At 43.8% G+C, this 24642-nt stretch overlaps 1 protein-coding gene across 3 annotated transcripts in view; it reads right to left on the reverse strand.

Moving 5' to 3' along the window:
- The window catches only part of LOC141215153 (uncharacterized), a 446656-nt gene that overhangs the window by 141006 nt on the left and 281008 nt on the right, over window positions 1-24642 (reverse strand). For all 3 annotated transcript variants that reach the window (XM_073665502.1, XM_073665499.1, XM_073665501.1), the window contains exons 23-24: window positions 1410-1575; window positions 238-399 (exon numbers count right to left, since the gene is read on the reverse strand). In XM_073665502.1, coding sequence (XP_073521603.1) covers window positions 238-399; window positions 1410-1575 — 328 coding nt within the window. The remainder of the gene's footprint in view (window positions 1-237; window positions 400-1409; window positions 1576-24642) is intronic.

Consider the following 24642-nt stretch of genomic DNA (forward strand, 5'->3'; position numbering starts at 1 on the left):
TTTTATAACAAACAGCGCCACTTTTGTCCATTCCATGAATATGAACGGAGCTCGGTTATAATAACAAAAAGCCTGTAGACAAAGGTTGTGCTGATTTTGTTTTGCTTCTTTTAAAGACATTTTTTTCTAATCTTGGAACAATTTTAGAAGATATATTGCATTTCACAAAGATCTTACTTTTAAACACAAAACCACAAAACAGAACAACTTTATTAAGTTAATAATGTTGTAACTTACCTTGTAGCCCAAATGCTTGTTTGATTCTGACATGCAGACCAGTCTGCTGGCGATATCGTACTGCATTGTGAGTGTTGCAATGTGGTAATGATAGCTGTACCAAAGATGACTTGTGACCACCTAACCTTGCTTCATACCAGTCCTTCAACTGAGTTTCAGACACTGATAATAAACATATCACAAATGTCTAAAGATTGATGTTTTTTTTCTGTGCATATTAAATAAACAGGTGGTTGTTATTAGCTAGTTTTCACTGGTGGCGTGTTCTTCTTCCCCCTGTATGACGCTGACCAATCATATGCAGGCTGCAGCACTCAGGGGAAAGAAGAACACGCCCACACCATAGCTTAAAACAGGTTTCTGTCCAAGATATAAAAAAACAATAAAAGATTATCTAAGAATCTAAGATACATGAATGCATTATATAGAATGTGTCATTAGATTCATGCTGCCCAAACCACAGGCAGAGCCAGGCAGCACAATTGCAGATAGGTATGTTTTCCTCTGAGATGCTAGAATACAGAGGGAGAGACAAGACTAGTTGCGGTATGCAGCTGGTTTCACCCTGCCTTGCTCCAGTTGATTGACAGGTCTCTCCCTATTTACAAATGTGAGAGAGACCGGTCAATCAACCGGAGAGGACAGGGAGAAGCCATCTGGTGACATCATTGGAATAATCAGATCTATTCCTATGGCCCCTGGTCAACTTTTCAATTTTTTTTTTTAAAACGCTTCGGAGAAAAAAGTACCTGACTGCAATCACACAGTTAGACTCTAACTTTTGCTCCACTTGATTCAGGCAGAATTAATTTAATGACAGGATCCCTTTAACAAAATAAATTAGAATGAAAAGATTCAAATTCTAAAATATTAGAATTTGAAATGTTAGAAAATAAACTACAGCACTCGACACAAATGTATTTAGTCCTCCAGTCAGCAGCTACAGAAGCACAGTTAAAGTTGTATTGTATTGTTTCTAGGACTGTTGATGAAGGTTGGCAGAAATACAGTACTTGATTAATGTTCAAAGATTTTTCTTTCGTAGGCCTAACGTTCCTCATTATGTTATTTATTTTAATGTAAAAGAAGATTAAATAGCTGCATAAAGCCAGGAAGAAAATAACCAGTAGCAACATATTTGCCTACTGTACCCCAGTCTGTAGTCTATATACCTTGGCCTTGCTCTTTCTTCATTATATCTTCTGCCATATCTTTTACACTCTTGGGAAACAAGACATCCTCCTGGAATGTGGATATTATCTTTAGCTCTGACCTTGTAGGTTTGGCATCATCAGTGAAGTAGTAGCCCGATGCATAGCTGGCCATGGGCTCGGAGTGCTGCAGGAAGGCAGAGCATAGAGTGAGGATGAGAAGTATTTGGCACTCTACACACTAACATATGTTATGCTGCTTCAGCAACGCTAAATCAACATAATGATGTCTGTAATGGTTTGCATTCATGCTTGGGCTGCCTACACTGTTATTGAAACAATTTTTAGAAAGATTTCAGCAGCAGCAGTTTTTAATAAAATGCTATGGGAGCAATATAAAAGGACAGCAAAAATAGCATTTGATTGCATTGTAATATGACTGACTATATGCTCAGCCTCAAGCATTTGTTTTTCCAAATATAACAGAAGCATCTCCATAATGTCAGCGCTGCTAGAAAACCAGATACAATGTGGCTCCATATTGCTTTATGTTTACAATCAATAACTTTAAAGAGGACCTGTTACCAGGTCAAAAGTGGCCAGTTTTTGCTCTTATTTTATTCCCGTTGATCCCCTAACTTTTGTGTTTTTTCTTTTTTTTATTAAATACACCATACAATGCCCTTTTTTTCTGAGCTTATTTTTCTGGTATTTAACAAGGAGGCTTTGCTCACAGGGTAATAATGAAGAGCAACCTAATAGAGAATCCTGTGAGCCTCACCTCCTTGTTAAAAACAATAACAATTTTGAACAAAATAAAAATGCCCATATTTCTAGAGCCATATAACTGAATAAATAAAAAAATAAAATAACTCAAGAGAGCAGTAGGAATAAAATGGGAAAAAAAAAAATTGGCCAAGTCTCCAATGTGAACAGAGTATATCAAATTGATATGACATCAGTGTTAATCATTTGGAAATGACTTGTAAAGGAACAATATAGGAAAATGTGAAAAATTTTGTTTCGTTTCATTTTTATATAAGTTCTTTATTGATTTAATTTACTCACTTAGGGTGTGTGCACACATTAAGTATTTGGTGCAGAAATGTCTGCACCATTTCTGCCTCTCTTGGCAGGAAAAACGCTGCATAAAATAGGCGTGTTTTTGACACGTTTTTGCTACATTTTTTATGCGGTCTATTACATGCATTTTTGGTGCAGATTTTTCCCATTCATTAGTATGGGTGAAATGTGCAGCAAAAACGCTAAAAGAATTGACATTCTGCAGATTTACATCTGCAAGTCAAAAATAGTCAGCATGTCCATGACACTTCAGGAATCTCATTCACTTTACTGGCATTGGGAAACACTTCAGGTATTGTAACAAATCTGAGCTGAGAAAATTGCAAAAAAAAGTGACAAATCTGCAACGTGTGCACAGGCCCTTATATAGCGCCATTAATTGCATAGCATTTTATAGGCATCATTTTTACTGTCTCTGTAGCGTCGGCGTCCCTGCCTCCTGCTAGGCAGGGACGCTGTTCCCCTCACCTCTCTGCTCCGTGCCCGGCGGCTTCCTCCCGCTCTGCTTGCAGCGCGCGCTCTCCCCCGGTCACTGTGCTTAGGGCGCGCGCGCGCGCGCTCCCCCTCTTTTAAAGGGGCCACGCGCGCCGCCCTAAGGAGTCCCCGGCCAATGGCCGGAGGATCCCTCCATATATAAGGCACCTCCTCCAAAATGGAGGTGCCCGAGCAATGTTGTTGCACTGTTCACTACTCTGCTTCAGCCCTCAGGTCCCGTTTCCAGTTACCTGCCAGTTTCCTGCCAGTTTGCTGTCTGATTCCTGCCTGTTATCCGCTTACCTGCTTGCTAGCCTGAGGTCCAACGGTCTGCCTTCCGACACCAGTCAATCTGTCTATGGACCAGCTTGCCCGCTCACCTGGGAGTGCTCATCTGCTACCTGCCTGTTAGCCTACCTGGAGGCTCCGCCGTCACGTGCTGTGACCACCTGCCTGTCCAGAGACTCTCGCCTGCTCACCTGGGAGCACACATCTGCTACTCGCCTGCTAGCCTACCTGGAGGCTCCGCCGTCACGTGCTGTGACCACCTGCCTGTCCAGAGACTCTCGCCTGCTCACCTGGGAGCACACATCTGCTACTCGCCTGCTAGCCTACCTGGAGGCTCCGCCGTCACGTGCTGTGACCACCTGCCTGTCCAGAGACTCTCGCCTGCTCACCTGGGAGCACACATCTGCTACTCGCCTGCTAGCCTACCTGGAGGCTCAGCCGTCACGTGCTGTGACCACCTGCCTGTCCAGAGACTCTCGCCTGCTCACCTGGGAGCACACATCTGCTACTCGCCTGCTAGCCTACCTGGAGGCTCCGCCGTCACGTGCTGTGACCACCTGCCTGTCCAGAGACTCTCGCCTGCTCACCTGGGAGCACACATCTTCTACTCGCCTGCTAGCCTACCTGGAGGCTCAGCCGTCACAGGTCGTACCTGCCCTTTACCCAGAGACTGCCCCGGTCACTTGCCGTGACCACCTGCCCGTTATCCAGAGACTGTCCCGGTCACTTGCCGTGACCTCCTGCCCGTTTACCCAGAGACTGCCCCGGTCACTTGCTGTGACTACCTGCCCATCTTCCCTGGGCGCCACCCGCTTCCTTACAAGGACCGCCCCCTTGTATAGTTGCTCAGAGGTTCCGCCTCCCAGACCCGTTACAGTTTGCTCGGGCCATGGAACCCGGTGGCACCCAAGCTCCCTCGCTCTCGGACCTTTGTCATGAACTGTCCCGACAGAGGTCCCAACAGGAGTCCATCCTGGGTCACCTGCGGAATGTCAATTCTCGCCTGGACACTTTGACTGCTCCGCCAGCAACCACCGCTAGTGTCATGACTCGCAGCCCGGCTGCCCCGCTGTCCACCAATACCATGGTATCCTGCTCCGGAACCCGGCTTTCTGCACCTCCTCGCTTCGGAGGCGACTCCGCTCAAGCTCGGGGCTTCATAAACCAGTGCACCCTGCACTTTGAACTCCTGTCCCACCAGTTTAATTCCGACCGGGCCAAGGTAGCCTTCATCATGTCCCATCTCACGGGGGAGGCACTGGCTTGGCTAAATCCTCTATGGGAGAGAGGAGATCCCCTGGTGTCCGACCTGCCAGCCTTTCTCACGGCTTTCCGGAAGGTCTTCGACGAACCCGGACGGAAGACCTCATCCGCCTCATCTCTGCTACGCCTCCGCCAAGGGAGTCTCACCGTGGGCCAATATTCCATACGGTTCCGTACCCTTGCTTCGGAGCTGGCCTGGGATAACGACGCCCTGGTGTCCGTCTTCTGGGAGGGTCTGTCCGGCCGTATTAAAGATGAACTTGCCGGTCGGGACATTCCTACCACTCTCGACGACTTAATTACACTTGCCACCCGGATTGATATCCGGTTCCAGGAGCGCGCCAAGGAGGTTATCCGTGAGAGGAGGTTTCCACGTCTAGCCCCTACCTTCCAGAGACCCGTCACTCCCTCTGTTACTCCTCAGGCACACTCACCTGAGCCTATGCAAGTCGACCAGACCAAGATGGTCAAGACCCGTCAAGACTTACGCCGTGCCGAGGGGAGCTGTTTCTACTGTGGCAGTAAGGAGCACCGGATCCGTTCCTGCCCAGAGAGGTCGGGAAACGCCTGTGTCTAGGATCGCTCAGAGAGGTCGCCCTAGACAAAAGTAAACCCTCTCCATCCCTGATGCTGTCTGTCTCTATCTTCTGCGGAGAGAACCGCTATTTTGAACTGGCTCAACTTGACTCAGGAGCTGCTGAAAATCTCATCTCTCAATCCCTGGTAGAAAAATACCGCATTCCCACCAAACCTCTGGCCGTACCTTTATCTGTCGCCACCGTGGATGGGGGCCTCTTACCACATCCCATCCAACTCATCACCGAATCTCTGACTCTACAGGTGGGAATGCTGCATTCTGAGAGCATCTCCTTTCATGTTCTGCCTGGACTCTCTCACGCACTATTGCTTGGCCTGCCTTGGCTCCAGAAACATGCACCCGTGCTTGACTGGCAGACCGGAGAAGTCCTTCGCTGGGGACAGGACTGCCATAAGACTTGTCTAGTTCCCGTTCGTCCTGCCCGTCCTTCTCCTACCCCAGCCAATCTGCCCGGTCTTCCGGTTCCCTATTGGTCTTATGCGGATGTCTTCAATAAAAAAGAGGCAGAGACTTTACCTCCTCATAGACCATACGACTGCCCAATCGACCTGATGCCCGGCTCTACTCCTCCCCGTGGGCGAATCTACCCTTTGTCCGCTGCAGAGACCCGGTCCATGTCTGAATATATTGAGGAGAACCTGGCCCGGGGATTTATCCGGAAATCTACCTCCCCGGCGGGAGCAGGTTTCTTCTTTGTCAAAAAGAAGGACGGCTCACTCCGTCCATGTATAGACTATAGAGGCCTAAACCAGATTACTGTGAAGAATAAATACCCCCTTCCGCTCATTCCTGAATTATTTGACCGTCTGAGGGGGGCTAGAATCTTCACCAAACTGGATCTCCGTGGGGCGTATAACCTGGTCCGTATCCGTCAGGAGGATGAATGGAAGATGGCATTCAACACCCGGGACGGCCACTATGAGTACCTTGTGATGCCCTTCGGTCTCTGTAACGCTCCTGCCATCTTTCAAGAGTTAGTCAATGACATCTTCCGTGATCTTCTCTACTCCTGCGTGGTGGTGTACCTGGACGACATCTTGGTCCTCTCTCCGGATCTTCCTACTCACCGGAGGGACGTTCGTCAGGTCCTGCTCAGGCTCAGGCAGAACCACCTCTACGCTAAATATGAGAAGTGCATCTTTGAGCAGACCTCTCTTCCATTTCTGGGCTACATAATCTCTCAGACAGGTCTACAAATGGATCCTGAGAAACTGTCTGCCATCCAGAAGTGGCCCCGACCAGAGGGGTTGAAGGCTATTCAGCGGTTCCTGGGCTTCGCCAACTATTACCGCCTGTTCATACCGCACTTCTCTTCCCGGACCGCCCCTATCTCTGCGCTCACCCGTAAAGGTATGAACCCCAGAGAATGGCCGCCCGAAGCAGAGGAGGCCTTTCTTTCCTTAAAACAGGCCTTCTCCTCCGCCTCGGTGCTGCATCGTCCGGACGGCAACAAACAATTCTTCCTAGAAGTTGACGCCTTCTCCTCCGGAGCTGGGGCGGTACTTACCCAAAAGTCATCTTCCGGAAGAAAGGTAACCTGCGGCTTTTTCTCCAAACTTTTCTCCTCTTCTGAACGCAACTATTCTATAGGAGACCGAGAATTGTTGGCCATTAAGATGGCACTGGAGGAGTGGCGTTACCTGCTCGAGGGGGCTCTTCACCCGGTAATAATTTACACTGACCACAAGAACTTGGCATATCTCCAGAGCGCCCAGAGACTTAACCCGCGCCAAGCCCGGTGGTCCTTGTTTTTTGCCCGCTTTGATTTCATTCTTCATTTTCGCCCGGCTGACAAAAACATCAAAGCTGACGCCCTGTCCCGATCCTTTCTGGTGTCTGATCTTGAGGAGGAGCCTAAACACATCATCGATCCCGCCAGAGTAATGCAGGTAGCCCCCGTGAGTCTAAATCGTCTCCCTCCCGGTAAGACGTTCGTAACGGTGTCCGATCGGGAGAAGATTCTACACTGGGGTCACTCGTCTAAGCTAGCTGGGCACGCCGGTCAGAAAAAGACCCTCCAGCTTGTTACCCGGCACTACTGGTGGCCTACCCTGCACAAGGACGTAATAGACTTTGTTTCTGCCTGTGTGTCCTGCGCCCGCAACAAAGTTCCGAGACACCTGCCTGCCGGCCGCCTTCTCCCTCTGCCAGTACCTGCTGCCCCGTGGCAGCATATAGCTATGGACTTCATAACAGATCTCCCCGTCTCTGCTGGTTGTACGGTCATTTGGGTGGTCGCTGACCGCTTTTCCAAAATGGCTCATTTCATTCCCCTGCCAGGCCTCCCGTCTGCACCCGAGCTAGCTAAAGACTTTATCCGCCACATCTTCCGTCTCCATGGTCTGCCTCTCCACATCGTGTCGGATCGTGGGGTTCAGTTCACCTCACGCTTCTGGAGAGCCACATGTAAACTGCTCGACGTCACCCTGGACTTCTCCTCCGCTTACCACCCACAGTCCAATGGTCAATTGGAGCGGATCAATCAGAATCTGACCAGTTACCTCCGGCACTTCGTTAATGACCACCATTCTGACTGGGTGGATCTCCTACCTTGGGTCGAGTTCTCTTACAACAATCACGAGAGCGAATCTTCCTCTAAATCCCCGTTTTTTGTAGTCTTCGGTCAGCATCCTCGGATCCCATTTCCTGTCTCCACCTCTGTGGACAACCCGGCTGCGGAATCTCTCGTTAGCAAATTTTCCTCCATTTGGGAGAGTACCCGATCCGCACTCCTTCAGTCGTCCGAGCGGATGAAGAGACACGCCGACAAAAAACGCCTGGATTCCCCACAATTTCGTCCCGGAGATAAAGTCTGGCTCTCATCCAAATATGTCCGGCTCAAGATTCCTTCCTATAAGTTAGGGCCTCGGTTCATCGGCCCACTAGAGGTTATCAAACAGATCAACCCGGTGGCCTATAAATTGAAACTCCCGGCCAACTTACGGATACCTAACTCCTTCCATGTATCTCTTCTCAAACCCGTGGTACTTAACTCCTTTTCCAAGTCTACAGGTACGCCCCCTGCTCCGGTTTCTGCTGAAGACGAGTTTGAGGTAGAGAACATTCTGGCCACCAAAAGGGTAAGAGGAAAGACCTTTTTTCTAGTGGATTGGAAGGGGTTTGGTCCTGAGGAGAGAACATGGGAGCCCCGGGAGAACATCCATGCCCCTCTCATCCTTGGTAAATTTCTGTCTGGCCTAAAAAAGGGGGGGCCTAAAGGGGGGGGTACTGTAGCGTCGGCGTCCCTGCCTCCTGCTAGGCAGGGACGCTGTTCCCCTCACCTCTCTGCTCCGTGCCCGGCGGCTTCCTCCCGCTCTGCTTGCAGCGCGCGCGCTCCCCCTCTCTTAAAGGGGCCGCGCGCGCCGCCCTAAGGAGTCCCCGGCCAATGGCCGGAGGATACCTCCATATATAAGGCACCTCCTCCAAAATGGAGGTGCCCGAGCAATGCTGTTGCACTGTTCACTACTCTGCTTCAGCCCTCAGGTCCCGTTTCCAGTTACCTGCCAGTTTCCTGCCAGCTTGCTGTCTGATTCCTGCCTGTTATCCACTTACCTGCTTGCTAGCCTGAGGTCCGACGGTCTGCCTTCCGACACCAGTCAGTCTGTCTATGGACCAGCTTGCCCGCTCACCCGGGAGTGCTCATCTGCTACCTGCCTGTTAGCCTACCTGGAGGCTCCGCCGTCACGTGCTGTGACCACCTGCCTGTCCAGAGACTCTCGCCTGCTCACCTGGGAGCACACATCTGCTACTCGCCTGCTAGCCTACCTGGAGGCTCCGCCGTCACGTGCTGTGACCACCTGCCTGTCCAGAGACTCTCGCCTGCTCACCTGGGAGCACACATCTGCTACTCGCCTGCTAGCCTACCTGGAGGCTCTGCCGTCACGTGCTGTGACCACCTGCCTGTCCAGAGACTCTCGCCTGCTCACCTGGGAGCACACATCTGCTACTCGTCTGCTAGCCTACCTGGAGGCTCAGCCATCACAGGTCGTACCTGCCCTTTACCCAGAGACTGCCCCGGTCACTTGCCGTGACCACCTGACCGTTATCCAGAGACTGTCCCGGTTACTTGCCGAGACCTCCTGCCCGTTTACCCAGAGACTGTCCCGGTCACTTGCCGTGACCACCTGCTCGTTACCCGGAGACTGTCCCGGTCACTTGCCGTGACCTCCTGCCCGTTTACCCAGAGACTGCCCCGGTCACTTGCTGTGACTACCTGCCCATCTTCCCTGGGCGCCACCCGCTTCCTTACAAGGACCGCCCCCTTGTATAGTTGCTCAGAGGTTCCGCCTCCCAGACCCGTTACAGTCTCCATTGGGGCTCACAATCTAGATTCCCTATCACTATGTCTTTGGAGTGTGGAAGGAAACAAGAGAACCCGGAGGAAACCCACGCAAATAAGGGAAGAACATGCAAACTCCTTACAGATGTTGTCCTTGGTGGGATTTGAACCCAGGACCCCAGTGCTGCAAGGCTGCAGTGCTAACCATTATATTATGACAGCTTGTTAGGAATGACTCCGTATTTTTACACTATAACACTAAGTAGCTGTTTAATTTTTACAGGCTAAGAATGGCATCAATACTACTTAGCTAAATGATGATTATCAGTCCCTAAATAGGTAAAGATTGGCAAATATATATAACTAAGTTCCTCCTACAGTAGAAAAATGTAAAGGGGTTTGCCTATTCTCCAATTTATGCCTCATATTGTTGCAAATTTCTAACCAATCCTCCGCAGACTTTTTTCCCCTCCTTGGTATCCAGAGTCATGGCTGTGCCCGTTTTTTTTTTTGACTCCGCCTCCTGTTTTTCCTCCGATCGCACCTGCAGCAAGGCATGTCTGTAGTTAGATGAAGAACGAATCTACAGTTCCAAGTGTGCCTTGCATTCCTCTACCCGCTGCTGAGTTGTCCCACCCACCACTTTCCTCTGAGCGCTCCTGTCTTTCCTCCAGGCATCCTCCTGCCTTTGGGGAGGAAAGTACCTCCTGATATCATGTCAACAGGGTGGTGCTTTGGAGACACTTTACCACCTGACCTATCGACGTGATGTCAGCAGAGCTGTACAGAGGCAGGGCTGGTGAGGTCATCTGACTGCCTGTCTCAGAGTCGAAACAGGACGTTGGCACTGGTGGCAGTGAATAAGAAAGTTGGTCATAGTGCCACTGGGTAGTGTATTAAAAGGTAAAAATGTGAAAAGACAACTTCTTAAAATGACAGTAAAGCCATATGGTGATTTTCACTGTACAGTAATATATGCAAGCATTCATGGAGATGAGAAATATAACGTGGTTTTATTCACTTGGGCACACTGCATCAAAGAATGATGCCAAAGGCATGCATTTTCAGGACTGATGGGGTCTCAGAAGTCAAACACTCTCTGATCAGTGTTAATTCATATGCCAGAGGTGTGCCAAGACATTCTGAGATGGGAATATCACATTGAAGAAGCACTCCCATCGAAGTTTTTATCCTCTTAATACATTACAATCATCATACTACATAGCACTGCGTAATTACAATTGCTCATTTTGCCCTTCAACTCAGTAAATTATTCGCTTTTCTCTGTTCTATGTAAAAACAAGAAGTCTCTTTTCCCTGCAAAAATCATTCCCCTCTTCAACTCCTGACCCAGTTGCTCCGCTCCTCCCCCCGCCAGGGACTTTTGCAGTGTCTCATGAGTCATCCAAGGAAAATTGGCTTCCTGTTTCTACACAAAGCTTAGAAGGATTCAGCTAGGCAGTTTTTAATCATGTGATGTCATAGACCACATATGTCAAACTCTGGCCTATGGGCTAAATCCGGCCCGCAGGATGAGTATATTTGACCCGCGATGCTGGGGGGTCCCCCAAGCATACTTGGCCCACGAATAGCAAATAGATCTAATGGAAAAGAGAAGCATTAGCTGGGTAGAAGGGCAAAATGAGCAATTGTAAGTACACAGTGTCATATAATATGATGATTGCAATATATTAAGAGGATAAAAACTTTGATGGGAGTGATTATTTAAGCTAGTATGTGTATTCTTCAGGAGTTGTATCATGTATACACACATATATGATAGCACGGCTCTATACCACTTCTCCCACACAAGGGTCTTCATAAAATACCCTATCCTAGGGTGTGTGGTCAAACCTCAACTGATCTAACATTTATCACCTATTCACACCTATTATATTCTAGGCTCTCTTCCTGTAGAGTACTAATCTGAATTTTATATAGTTTCTAGAACAGTCCTATAAGTGAGAATATGTGGTAATCCAGTGATTTAAAAGTATGTGCTGTTTTGTTTTTTTCCCACATAAATCATTAGTACATGTGGAAAAAAGAAACTTTGTAATAAATCTTATTAGACAAATCTGCTACTTTCTCCTCCTGGACTGACCTATTATTCTCAAAATTTTCAATCCACGGGTAAAATGTGTGTTTAGTAAATACAGATTTTCCCATCCTTGAGACAGGAGATGACAGTTGGTGCTCATAAAGTTCTATGGAAAAGTGTAACTGGTTTCAGAAGAACTTGCAGCAGAATGTTTGTATCTGCGCTTAGCTAGTTCCTCCTCCTTAAGTCTTTAAAAGCACTGTCATCTCCTATCTCAATAAATCAAAATAAGAATACCAATGCAGATTTTAACTGAGTATAACAATGAGTAAAAATATTATGGATGTCTCCAATAATAAATTAAATCTATTGAATCTAGAAAATAACTTAGATTAGAACCAAATTCCATTCACTTCCTAGAATCCAGTCTTTCCAGGGACTTCAGCATTATAATATATTATCCATGGCAATCTCTCAGCTGCACTTGTTTTTTTATTGTGATCCATCCTTTGTGTAGATCTTAGTGATAATACTGTTGGCCTGAAGCAGATTTTGTTCTGAGATACAGTACGCACATTTGCTTCCTAGTTACAGTTTGCATTTGTGACACAATACAACATGCATGAGCACTTTTCTGATGAATATAGAGATTAGCTCCAGTGCTCTGACCTAAATATGCCAATGACTATCATTTGCAAAATGAAGACAGTTTAGAATCCACATGTATTTCAGATCAGGGCAGCTGCTCTTTGAGGAGGATGTTGGTTTAGATTATCTAGTAACTAGATAAGCAGGATCTTCTATATTGTGTGTGGCACAAGACATATATATATATACATAATAGAAATAAATATATATATTATACCAATTGGATATGTAAAGAAAATGTTTACAAGGAACTGAATTTCTTTTTCCTTCTCAACTGTGCTTTGAACTGACAATTGATAAATACTTAAGTTAATTAAAAAGATACAGGGATAATAATTTCTGATTTATTTATACTGTATATATTGTCTGGATATCTAATATTGATGACCTATGCTACTCCACTCCTTTTGCCCCTTGCTTCTTGCTGGAAGGCTGAAAGATGAAGTGACCTCAGGATCACTTCACAGACAGCATTTTTAAGTCCATAAACACGGAGATATCAAGTTGTGATTAGAAGGATTTTTGTCAAGAAAATTTCTAAAATTGAGTGTAAAATAATTCAATGCAGAATTTTTCAACCACTATTTATTAGAATCACCTTTGGAAGAAATACAATTTGTTTACTTGGACACAGCAATTCTTACATATTTATCTTTCTGACACATTGTGTCAACTAGGTTGAGTGGTAACAATGAGTCCACAACTATATTGACATTCAACAACTTCTCAATTGTCTTGAGTCTGATCACTGACAGTGTTTTCCTTGGTAGCTTTGGCTTTATGTTTTGGGACGTATTTACTTTGCTGGCAAAATAAAAGTCATCCCTAGCACAAAAAGTAGCCCCAAAGCATTATGCCCCTACCACAATGCTTTACTTTGTTGCATGTCCTTTAGCTTACGCCAAACATACCATGTTTTTGATTGCACAAAAGCTAGAGTTTTATCTTCTTTAACGAGTAACTGTCGATTTAATTCTTATGTCATAAAGAAATAGCCCATATGAAAATAAGCAACTTTGTAATATATCTTATCAGAGAAATCTGCTTCTTTCTCCGCCTGGACTCTGCTATCCTTTTAAAACTTCTCAATTAGAAGGTGAAATCTGTATTCAGTGAAGAGAGATTACATTACCGAGATAGGAGATGACAATTGCTACTGATAAGATTCTATGTAGAGGGGAGTGGTGAGAAGAAAGGAGCTAGAGAATTAGCTCCTCCTCCCTCTCCTAGTCCAGGCTATGTAGAATTTTATCAGTAGCAGCTGCCATCTCCTATCTCAGTAATGGGAAAGTCTGTCTTCACTTAATACAGATTTTACCTGTTAATTGAGAATTCTGAAAATGAATGCTCAGTCCAGATAGAGAAAGAAGAAATTTCTCTGATAAGATATATTACAAAGTTTCTCATTTTCATATGTATTATTTATTTCTGAGATAAAAATTAAAATAGAAGTTACTCTTTAACTAAATTACCCCCCAAGCCTGTTTTCACCTTCATGACCAGGCCAAATTTTACAATTCTGACCAGTGTCATTTTATGTGGTAATAACTCTGGAACATTTCAACGGATTGCACTGATTCAAATTTTTTTTGTGTGATATATTGTACTTCATGATAGTGGTAAAAATTGTTTGATAAGACATGCGTCTATTTGTGAAAAAAAAAAAAATTGACAAAAATTTAGCAAATTTTCAAAGTTTTAATTTTTATGCCTTAAATCAGAGAGTTATGTCACACAAAATAGTTCATAAATAACATTTACCACATGTCTACTTTACATCAGCACAATTTTTTAACAACATTTTTTTTGGTTTGGAAGTTATAAGGGTTAAAATTTGACTGGCGATTTCTCATTTTTTCAACAAAATTTACAAAACCATTCTTTTTACGGACCACATCACATTTGAAGTGACTTTGAGGGGTCTATATGACAAAATATACCCAATAATGACACCATTCTAAAAACTGCACCCCTTAAGGTGCTCAAAACCACATTCAAAAAGTTTACTAACCCTTCAGGTGCTTTGCAGGAATTCATGGAATATGGAATGAAAAAATGAACATTTAAACGTTTTTTCACAAAAATATTACTTTAGACCCATTTTTTTTTACTTTCACGAGGGTAACAGGTGTAAATGGACCCCAAATTTGATGTGCAATTTATCCTCACCATGCCAATACCCCATATCTGGAAGAAAATCACTGTTTGGGCGCACGGCAGGGCTCAGAAGAGAGACATTTGACTTTTTGAATGTAAAATTTGCTGGAATAATTAACGGACGCCATGTCGTGTTTGTAGAGCCCCTGATGTGCCTAAACAGTGGGAACACCCAACAAGTTATACCATTCTGGAAACTAGAACCCTCAGGGAACTTATCTAGATGTATGGTGACCACTTTGAACCCCCAGGTGCTTCACAGAAGTTTATAATGTTGAGTGGTGAAAATAAAATCAAATGTTTTCACAAAAATGTTCTTTTAGCCGCAAATTTTTCATTTTTACAAAGGTAAAAGGAGAAATTGCATCATACAATTTATTGTTCAATTTCTCCTGAATACGCAGATACCCAATATGTGGGGGGAAACTACTGTTTGGGCGCACGGCAGGGCTTGGAAGGGAAGGAGCGTCATTTGAATTTTTTGAATGTAAAATTTTCTGGAATAATTAGTGGATGCCATGTCGCATTTGAAGAGCTCTTGATGTGCCTATACAGTGGAAACCCCACACAAGTGACACCATTTTGGAAACTAGACCCCTCAATGAATTGGGGAAAAGCACTATTTGGGCGCACGGCAGGGTTCGGAAAGGAATTAGTGACATTTTGGAACGCAGGCTTTGATGCAATGGTCTGCAGGTGTCAGGTCGTGTTTGGCGAGCCCCTGATGTGCCTAAACAGTGGAAAACCCACAGAAGTGACCCCATTTTGGAAACTAGACCCCTCAATGAATTTATCTAGGGGTACAGTGATTATATTGACACCACAGGTGGGTCACAGAATTTTATACCATTGGGCAGTGAAGAAAAAAATAATTACATTTTTACGGCAAAAATTTTGTTTTAGCCTCAGATTTTACATTTTCACATTGGGAAATGGGTAAAAAATGCATAAAAATTTGTCCCACAATTTCTGCTGAATGTAGAAATACCCCATATGTGGCTGTACAGTACTGCATAGCCACATGGCGAGACTCGGGAGGGACAGAGCGCTATTTGCCTCCTGGAGCGAAGATTTTTCTAGAATAGTTTGAGGACTCCATATACAGAGCCCCTAAGTGCTATAAGTGCCGAATCCCCCCTCAAGTGACCTCATTTTGGAAATTATATCCCTTTGGGAATTTATCTACAGGTATAGTGACAATTTTGACTCCATGGGTGTTTTCCAAAAACAAGCAGCAGTGAATGTTGCTGAATGAAAATTGCAAACTGCCGTTGTAGTGACCAGTACGTGGTAGTGACCAGTACGCTGTAATGCCCAGCTCATGCTTCTGGTGACATGTACCTGTAAATTAAGCAGGCTCTCATTGCACCAGAAATGCCAAACATGTTGACGCTAACTGCGGTTTAGGCACATTGGGGTTCAGAACGGAGGTGGGGATTCGGATTTGGGAGTGCAGAATTTCTTTTGGAGGGTGAGGAGCCATTTTGCTTTTCCAGAGTCTTTGCGCTACCAGTAACGTGGAAGCCACCTATATTTCCAATAACAAATGATGGACCTGAGTGGGGACTTGCTTTTTTTGTGGATTGAGTTGACGTTTTTGTTTGGAACATTTTACATAACATTTTGGATCACGTTTATCCTGCACTCTACTCTGAGCACTTACATCAGGGTTTCCATCGAAATCTCAGAGTGATGTGATTCAGATGAAACCCCCGATGGATCCATTCATTATAATGAGGCAGCAGAGGTACTCTGGACTACGTCTGGCCTCTGTTCAGTGGTGTCCTTTTTATTCAGAGGTTCACAAAACTGTGGCTGACAGCACTTTTATGCATGCCTAAAAAGACAGACACCGCCAGATCACAGGCCAGACGGCGTCCACAGTGCCTCCATCTGCCTCATTATAAAAAATCTTCCGCCGGGGGTTCCGTCTGAATCAGGTATTTCAGAGATTTGCACGGAAACCCTGAGTAGAGCACAGGATAAATGTGCACAAAGCCTTACTGTGATCTTTGGGAGGCAGAATGAATAAATCAACAGCAGGTGAAGAATTGGTTTTATTTATTTTTTACGCCGTTCCACGTGCGGTATAAGTGATTAGATGAGTTTATTCTTCGGGTCGAGGCGATTACAGCAATACCAGATTTATATCGGGTTTTTTTTGTTTAGCTGCTGTTACACACTACAAGACACTTTTTTTTTTGCAAAAACTAGTTTTTGCATTGCCATATTTTGAAAGCTATAATTTTTCCATATTTCGGCCGACAGTCATGTGTGTGAGGGCTTGTTTTTTGCAGGACGAGTTGACATTTTTATAGGTTTCATTTTCGGGCATATGGCATTTTTTGATCGCTTATACACAAAACTGAGATGCGCTAAAAAGGGGAGATCTAGACAATTACTAAGTAAAAGCAACTGTTCAAAATGTTACTTTTTTTGTTTACATATTTTTAAAAAAATATTTATTTATGGGTAAAATATATATATATATATTATTTATTTTTATATTTTTACACATTGTTTTCACTTTTTTTTACTTTTTTACTTTGTCCCACTATGGGACTTTCACTTTTTGCAGACTGATCGCTTATAAAGCATAGCAATGCTATGCTTTACAAGCTGTCAGCTCGGCACTGACAGACAAACTTGCTACACCATGCACTGCGCATGTTCTAGCAACTTTGCTAGCTCTGGTGACCTGGATGTCGTCATGACAACATCAGATCACCATGGCAACAATCAGCCTCTCACAATGACGTCGCAGGGGTGCCGATCCAAGGGCAGGAGGGGCTTCCTCCCTCTGCCTGCTCTCTAAATGATGCGATCTATTTAGATCACAGCATTTAGGGGGTTTAAGTGCCGGAAGCAGCGTGACACTGCTTCTGGCACTGAGTGCCGGTTTTCATATATCAGAATCAGCTGACACCCGGTGGAGATCACGCGCGTGCACAGCCTCTATGTGCACAAAATTGCCTGGACGTATCCATACGTCCAAGGTCGGCAAGTTCCTACCGATCTGGATGTATGGATAAGTCCAAGGTCATGAAGGGGTTAATGGCTCATTCAGACATCTGTACGAGAAAAACAGTCCTAATCAGTGATTTTGTTCACAGCATCATTAGTTTCCCCACCATCTTTTATCTAGCAATCTGTGAAAAATGGACAGCACTTCGATGACAACCTATTGCTGTAAGATTTTTTTTCATGGAACGATAGACTTGCATTGCTAATTTTGATCTGACACTCCGATCAATACTGGACATGTTTCTGCAATTTTGCTTGGACCACTTGGTCAGCAAAAAAAAAAAAATTGGACAAGTGAACAGCCCCATAGACTATACTAGGTACAAACTCTACCCGTGAAAGAAAAGATAGAACTTGCACGTGAAAAACAGACGTCTGCATGAGCCCCAACATACAGAGTATATATATATATATATATATATATATATACATACACACACACAAGTGCTTCTCACTAAATTAGAATATAATCAAAAAGTTAATTTATTTCACTTCTTCAATACAAAAAGTGAAACTCATTATGTAGAGTCATTACAAACAGAGTGATCTATTTCAAGTGTTTATTTCTTTTAATGTTGATGATTATGGCTTACAGCCAATGAAATCACAAAAGTCATTATCTCAGTAAATTAGAATACTTTATAACAATAGCTTGAAAAATGTTTTTAAAATCCGAAATGCTGGCCTACTGAAATGTATGTTCAGTAAATGCACTCAATACTTGGTCGGGGTTCCTTTTGCATCAATTACTGCATCAATGAGGTGTTATGGAAGCCCAGGTTGATTTGATAGCAGCCTTCAGCTCGTCTGCATTGTTGGGTTTGGTGTCTCTCATTTTCCTCTTAACAATACCCCATAGATTCTCTATGGGGCTAAGGTCAGGCGAGTTTGCTGGCCAATCAAGTACAGTGATACAGTGATCTCTAAAAAGCTTGTCGGCAGAGGGAAGCATGAAGTGCTCTAAAATTTCCTGGTAGATGGCTGCGCTGACTTTGGTCTTGATAAAACACAGTGGACCTACACCAGCAGATGACATGGCTCCCCAAACCATCACTGATTGTGGAAACTTCACACTAGACCTCAAGCAGCTTGGATTGTGTGCCTCTCCACTCTTCCTTCAGACTCTGGGACCTTGATTTCAAAATGAAATGCAAAATTTACTTTCATCTGAAAACAACACCTTGGACCACTGAGCAACAGTCCAGGTCTTTTTCTCCTTGGCCCAGGTAAGATGCTTCTGGCATTGTCTATTGGTCATGAGTGGCTTGACACAAGGAACACTTGACACACTTGTAGCCCATGTCCCGGATACGTCTGTGTGTGGTGACTCTTGAAGCAATGACTCCAGCAGCAGTCCACTCCTTGTGAATCTCCCCCAAATTTTTGAATGGCATTTTCTTAACAATCCTTTCAAGGCTGTGGTTATCCCGGTTGCTTGTGCACATTTTCCTACCACACTTTTTCCTTCCACTCAACCTTCCATTAATATGCTTGGATACAGTACTCTGTGAACAGTCAGCTTCTTTAGCAATGACCTTTTGTGGCTTACCCTCCTTGTGGAGTGTGTCAATCACTGCCTTCTGGACATCTGTCAAGTCAGCAGTCTTGACCATGATTGTGGAGCCTACTGAAACAGACTAAGGGACCTTTTTAAACAGCTAGGAAACCTTTGCAGGTGTTTTTTGTTAATTATTCTAATTTACTAAGATAATGACTTTTGTGTATTCATTGGCTGTAAGCCATAATCATCAACATTAACAGAAATAAACACTTGAAATAGATCACTGTTTGTAATGACTCTTTATAATATATGAATTTCACTTCTTGTACTGAAGAACTGAAATAAATTAACTTTTTGATATTCTAATTTAGGGAGAAGCACTTGTATATACATATATATACACACACACACACACATAAATATTGCTCCCTACTCGGAACTATGTCAAGTATGCCAATGAGAACCCCCGATGGAGCCTCGATAGAGCTAATCCTTTCAAAAAAGCTGAGAGAGTCACTTCAGATACTGTCTGAAATCTGGGTTCTTGTCGGAATACTGTTTTTCGGGCATTCCATATTATGTGTGTTATCTCAGTCTACCCAGTCAAAGGTGTCTTTTTTTCTTTGCAGTATTTTGGAGCCTGTAACTGATTTAACGTAATTGAAAAGTATATGATGAGATGGTTTGAGAATTGTAGTCCTCAGAGGGTTCATCCAACATCTATCTTCAGGAACGCACTGCTCCTCAGTTTCCTGATTTCTTGGTTGCTGGGTGGTGTACTCTATGCAAATGAATGAGGCTGGAGTGGGGTTGCCATGATCAGAGCCTAGTATGTATGCTCCAGATCCCAGCCTCCTTGTAAGCTACGCATGCTCTGCCACTGCTATAAGACAACAACAAAGGCCAGATTCCTTGTCAATGAGCAGTAAGCAACAAAAAAGAAGATATCAGGAGAAAAGAGAAATATAGCAAAAGCATGTAAATAGCACACTTACTTATTTTCACATTTATGTATAGTACTGAGTATGCAACTTACCGCTGATGCAACTGTGTATTCATCCTGCTGCTATACTACTGCTATACGTATAGTTCTTATGAAAATAGCATGCTGACATTTGTGGTATACAGTGCTGGTCAACATTATTGGCACCCCTTCATTTTTTTCAGAGACTGTACAATATCTTCAGAAATAAATGGAAATGTTATATCCTCAGGATTTTTTAATTAGTGATCCAAAGTAATACAACAATAAAACATTGCTTTTCAACTTCCATGTTGCAATTTCAAAGAAGAAACAGAATAAACAGCATGTGCAGCAATAAAGGCACCCCTAATTAATACTTGGCTGTACACCCTTTGGCATTGCTGACAGCCTCCAAATGTTTCTTGTAGCCATCTATAACCTTCTTGCACTTTTCAGCTGGAATTATCTCCCACTCTTCTTTGCAGTTTGTTCAAGCTCTTGAATGTTTGCAGGGTTCTTTTTCCCAATGGCAGATTTTAGCTCACCCCAAAGATTTTCAATGGGATTGAGGTCAGAACTCATTGTTGGCCATTTTAAAACAGTCCATTTTTTTATTTTTCAAGCATTCCTGTGTACTTTTGGATGTGTGCTTTGGGTCATTGTCTTGCTGGAGGACTCATGATCTTCGACTCAAACCAAGTTTTCTTACACTGGGTAGGACATTTCGCTCTAAAATCTCTTGATAATTCTCTGATTTCATGATTCCTGTGATACGGTCAAGGCCTCCAGTACCAGACGCAGCAAAGCAACCCCACAACATTAAGGATCCTCCACCATGCTTAACTGTTATAAGGTGTTCTTTCCTTATAAGCTTCTTTGCACCATCTGTAAACAAACTTTTGCTTTGCATTGCCAAAAAGCTCTATTTTTGCTTCATCTGTCCATAGAATATTTTCCCAGAAGGATTGTGGTTTGTCAAGGTACCCTTTGGCACAGATCAGTCGTTCCTTTTTATGTCTTTTCTTCAGCAATGGTTTCTTCCTTGGCCTTTGTCCATAAAGCTCTGCTTGGTTTAGTGTGCAGCATATGGTACTTGTTGAAACTATGATCGCAGACTGTTCCAGGTTAGCCTTCAGGTTTTTGGATGTTTAATGTGGTGATTTTCCCATCATTCGCACCAACCTTTGAAGACATCTCTTGTCAATTTTTCTCTTTCCCCCACGTCCAGGGAGATTTTTGACAGTTCCATGCTTGGCAAACTTTTTAATAACATTGTGCACTGTTGAAACTGGGATACCAAGGTCTTTGGAGATGGAATTATACCCTTTGGAAGTCTTGTATTTGCTAATATAACAGTTCTGATGTTTTCAGACAGCTCTTTTGTCTTCGCCATTGTGACAAAGGCACAGGGCCTACCATGTAACTTTTTAAAACAGTGAAGTCATCATTCATTGGCTAATTCATGTCACATGGGCACCGACAATTAATCACAGGAGAATCTACTTTGTGATTTACCACAGTTGAGTCAAAATGTGTTTCCATACAAAATTAATGTAAAGCGTGCCAGTGTCACAACAAGCTTTAGGTTTTTCTATTTATTCCTCCCATTGTTTTTTGTTTTAAATTATTGTTTATCATTTGCTCTTTTGTATTTAACACGAGTGCTCTATACAAAAAAACTGGTTCACTTGATTCATTTTTTTCAGGAGCTATTTCACATTATGTACTTAACCCCTTAACGACCGCCGTAACGCATTTTCACGGCGGTCATTAAGGGTACTTATTCCTCTGCGCTGTGAAAATGTGACACTGAGGAATAAGTAAATAGCGAAGCCCGGCAGCGGCGATTCCTGCGGGTGTCAGCTATGTATGACATTTAACACCCTGCAGTATCGGCCCCGGCCGGTCTCGATGCCGATTGGGGCCGATTAACTCCTTAAATACTGCTGTCAATCGTGACAGCAGTATTTAAGTTGCTTCAAGGGGGTCTTGAAACCCCCTTAGTAACCATCGGACCCCCACGATCGCAGGTCCCAATAGTTACCATGGTACCCTGAGATCATGTGATGATCCCAGGGTACGGTGGCCTGTGAGAGCCAGCAATAAGCTGGTCTCACAGGCAAGGTCAGTGAGTCAGACATGACTCACTGACAGATCTCATACACTGCAGTACAGAGGTACTACAGTGTATGAGAACAGCAATAAAAGTGATAATCACACATATCCCACAGTAGGACTTAGTGAAAAAGTAAAAATAAGTTAAATAAAATATGTAAAAAAAACACACAAAAGTGCATTCAAATCACTAAAATCTGTTTCGCCGGTCAAAACTCAGCTAAAAAAGTTACAGCTCTCAGAATGAGACGATGCAAAATCAAGTTCTTTTTTGTAAAATACAATTTTTATTTTGTAAAAATAGCAAAGCATAAAAAACATATATAAATCAGGTATAGCTGTAATCATACCGACCCGACGAACAAGTCGGTCTCATCACTTTTACCGCACAGCGAACGGCGCAAAAAATAAAAACAATAACTGAATTGCTGCTTTTTGTTCATTCTGTGTCTGAAAAATCTGAATAAACAGCGATCAAAAATGACTATGTGCCCCAAAATAGTACCAAAAAAATCTGCAACTCGTCCCACAAAAAATAAGCCCTCATACAGCTCTGTTCACCAAAAAATAAAAAAGTTACAGCTCTCAGAATATGGCGACAAAAATAACTACTTTTTATAAAAAAAAAAGCATTTTTACTGTGTGATAGCAGCAAAATCTTAAAAAAAAACATATAAATCTGATACCGCTGTAATCGCACCAACCCGAAGAATAAATCTGCCTTATCACTTATATTGCACGGTGAACCGCGAAAAAATAAACATAAGAACAATTCAGGTACTGTGGTCTATTTCTTCATTCTGCCTCCAAAAAAAAATCACATTTATCCTGCGCTCTCCACTGAGCGCTTACACCGGGTTTCCGTGTAAATTCACCAAAACCGCAATTCAGACAAAAATCCCAGATGGAGCCACTCACTTATGAGGCCAATGGAGAGACTGGTCTCTATTCGGGCGGCGTACCATCATATTAGGCTTTTTTATTTAGCGCACAAGTGTGGACGACCACAGATCTGTGTGTGCCTAAAAAAATGGAGCCCACCGGAGCAGACATCAAACGGGCTCCAAAGTGTCTCCATCTGCCTCTTTGTGGTGGGTGGTTCCATTGGGATTTTAATCTGAATCATATTTTTGTGGGATTTACACGGAAACCCCGACGTAAGTGTTCAGAGTAGAACACAAGAATGTGATCCAGCCTTATTCTGGAAGCAATCGAAAATTATGTACCCCAAAATGTTACCAATAAAACCCCTAATTTATCCCACACAAAACCAGCCCCCTCTCAGGTCCATCATTTGTCACTGGGACTATAGGAGGTCCCACATAACTCGTAGAACAAAGACTCTGGAAAAGCAACATGGCTCCCACCCCCCTCAAATAAAATCCAGTGAATTCTGCGCTCCCAAATCCAAATATCCCACTGTTACCTAAAAAGCAGTAAGCAGCCACATGTTTGGCATTATGGTAGCGGGAAGAGCACTTAATTTACGGGGTATGTGTCATCAGGAGAAATGTATGGGGGCACTACACTTTATGGGGCCACAATGTATGGGCACTAAACTAGCATAAGAATAAAGCCTGGTGTGGATGTTACATAATACTCACTGTAGCAGTAGATGAATTCATTGAGATGTGCAGTTTCTACAATGGGGTCAGTTTGGTTTTTTTTCTGCTGTTCTGGCACCTTAGGGGCTCCACAAATGTCGCTCACAAACTATTCTACCAAAATGTATACTCTAAAGGCCAAATAGTGCTCCTTCCTTCTCAGCCTTGAAGTGTGGCCTAACAGTAATTTCTGATGATATATGGGGCATCATCGCGTTCGGAGAAATAGCATAACAAATTATGGGGTCCGCTTTCTTGTATTATCCTTTGCAAAAATTACAAATTTGGGTCTAAAACTACATTTTCGTGAAAAAAAAGAAAGTTTACAGTATGATCACCTAATGTTATCAAATTCTGTGTAGTACCTGTGGGTTCAAAATGGTCACTATACCCCTGGATAAAATCCTTGAGAGGTGTAGTTTCCAAAATGGGGCAACATGTCTGGGTTTTCCACTGTTTAGGCACATCAGGGGCTCTCCAAACGCGACATGACACCCGCAGACCATTCCATCAAAGTGTTAGAACCCTCCTGTTTGTTTTTTCCATCTTGTGTTTTGCGGTCACGTGACCATCTGCCTTTATATTCCAGCTCCGCCCTTTTGGCTGTGCTGGACTTCAGTGTTGTTTGACTGTTTTGCTAGCCAGGTGCTTCTGTGCCTATCTCTGTCAGTTCGCTTGGTCCTTCTGGGACCTCTAGTACCTTTTTGTCAGTTTATCTTTTTGTGTTCTGCAACAACTTTCTCTGTTCAGGAGGTGTCACATTTTTGTTCCAGTCCTTAGTTCTTTTAGGCACCCCTTCACTTTATGCATTAGGTCTTCGTTCAGACTAGCCGAGGACTAAGGCGGGTCTGTTCGCAAGGAACAGGCAGCCTGCTACATCGTAGGGATTCAGCTTAGTCTTACTGTAGGGATAGCTTTCCCCTTTCTTTCCTTAGTTCTTGTTGCAGATCATAACAGTAAGTCCAGCCCAAAAAAAACTAAAAGGAAAGAAATTCGGGGATCAGTATGGCTTCCGTCCAGGATTTGGCTCAATGCTTGCAGGAATTGTCTCTGGAGGTGGCCGAGCTCCAGCAACACGTGAGTAGCTGTTCTGGAACGCATTTTGTGGAACCCAAGGTAGGACTACCTGATGATTTTTATGGTAAACAGCAAGATTTTTTTCCTTTAAAAATGCTTGTTTGTTATATTTTCGTTTGAGACCAAGGTCCTCTGGGA

This window comes from Phyllobates terribilis, unplaced genomic scaffold (assembly GCF_046119375.1).
Source record: "Phyllobates terribilis strain yellow unplaced genomic scaffold, ASM4611937v1 Scaffold_2__4_contigs__length_985480577, whole genome shotgun sequence".
NCBI classification, from domain to species: Eukaryota; Metazoa; Chordata; class Amphibia; order Anura; family Dendrobatidae; genus Phyllobates; species Phyllobates terribilis.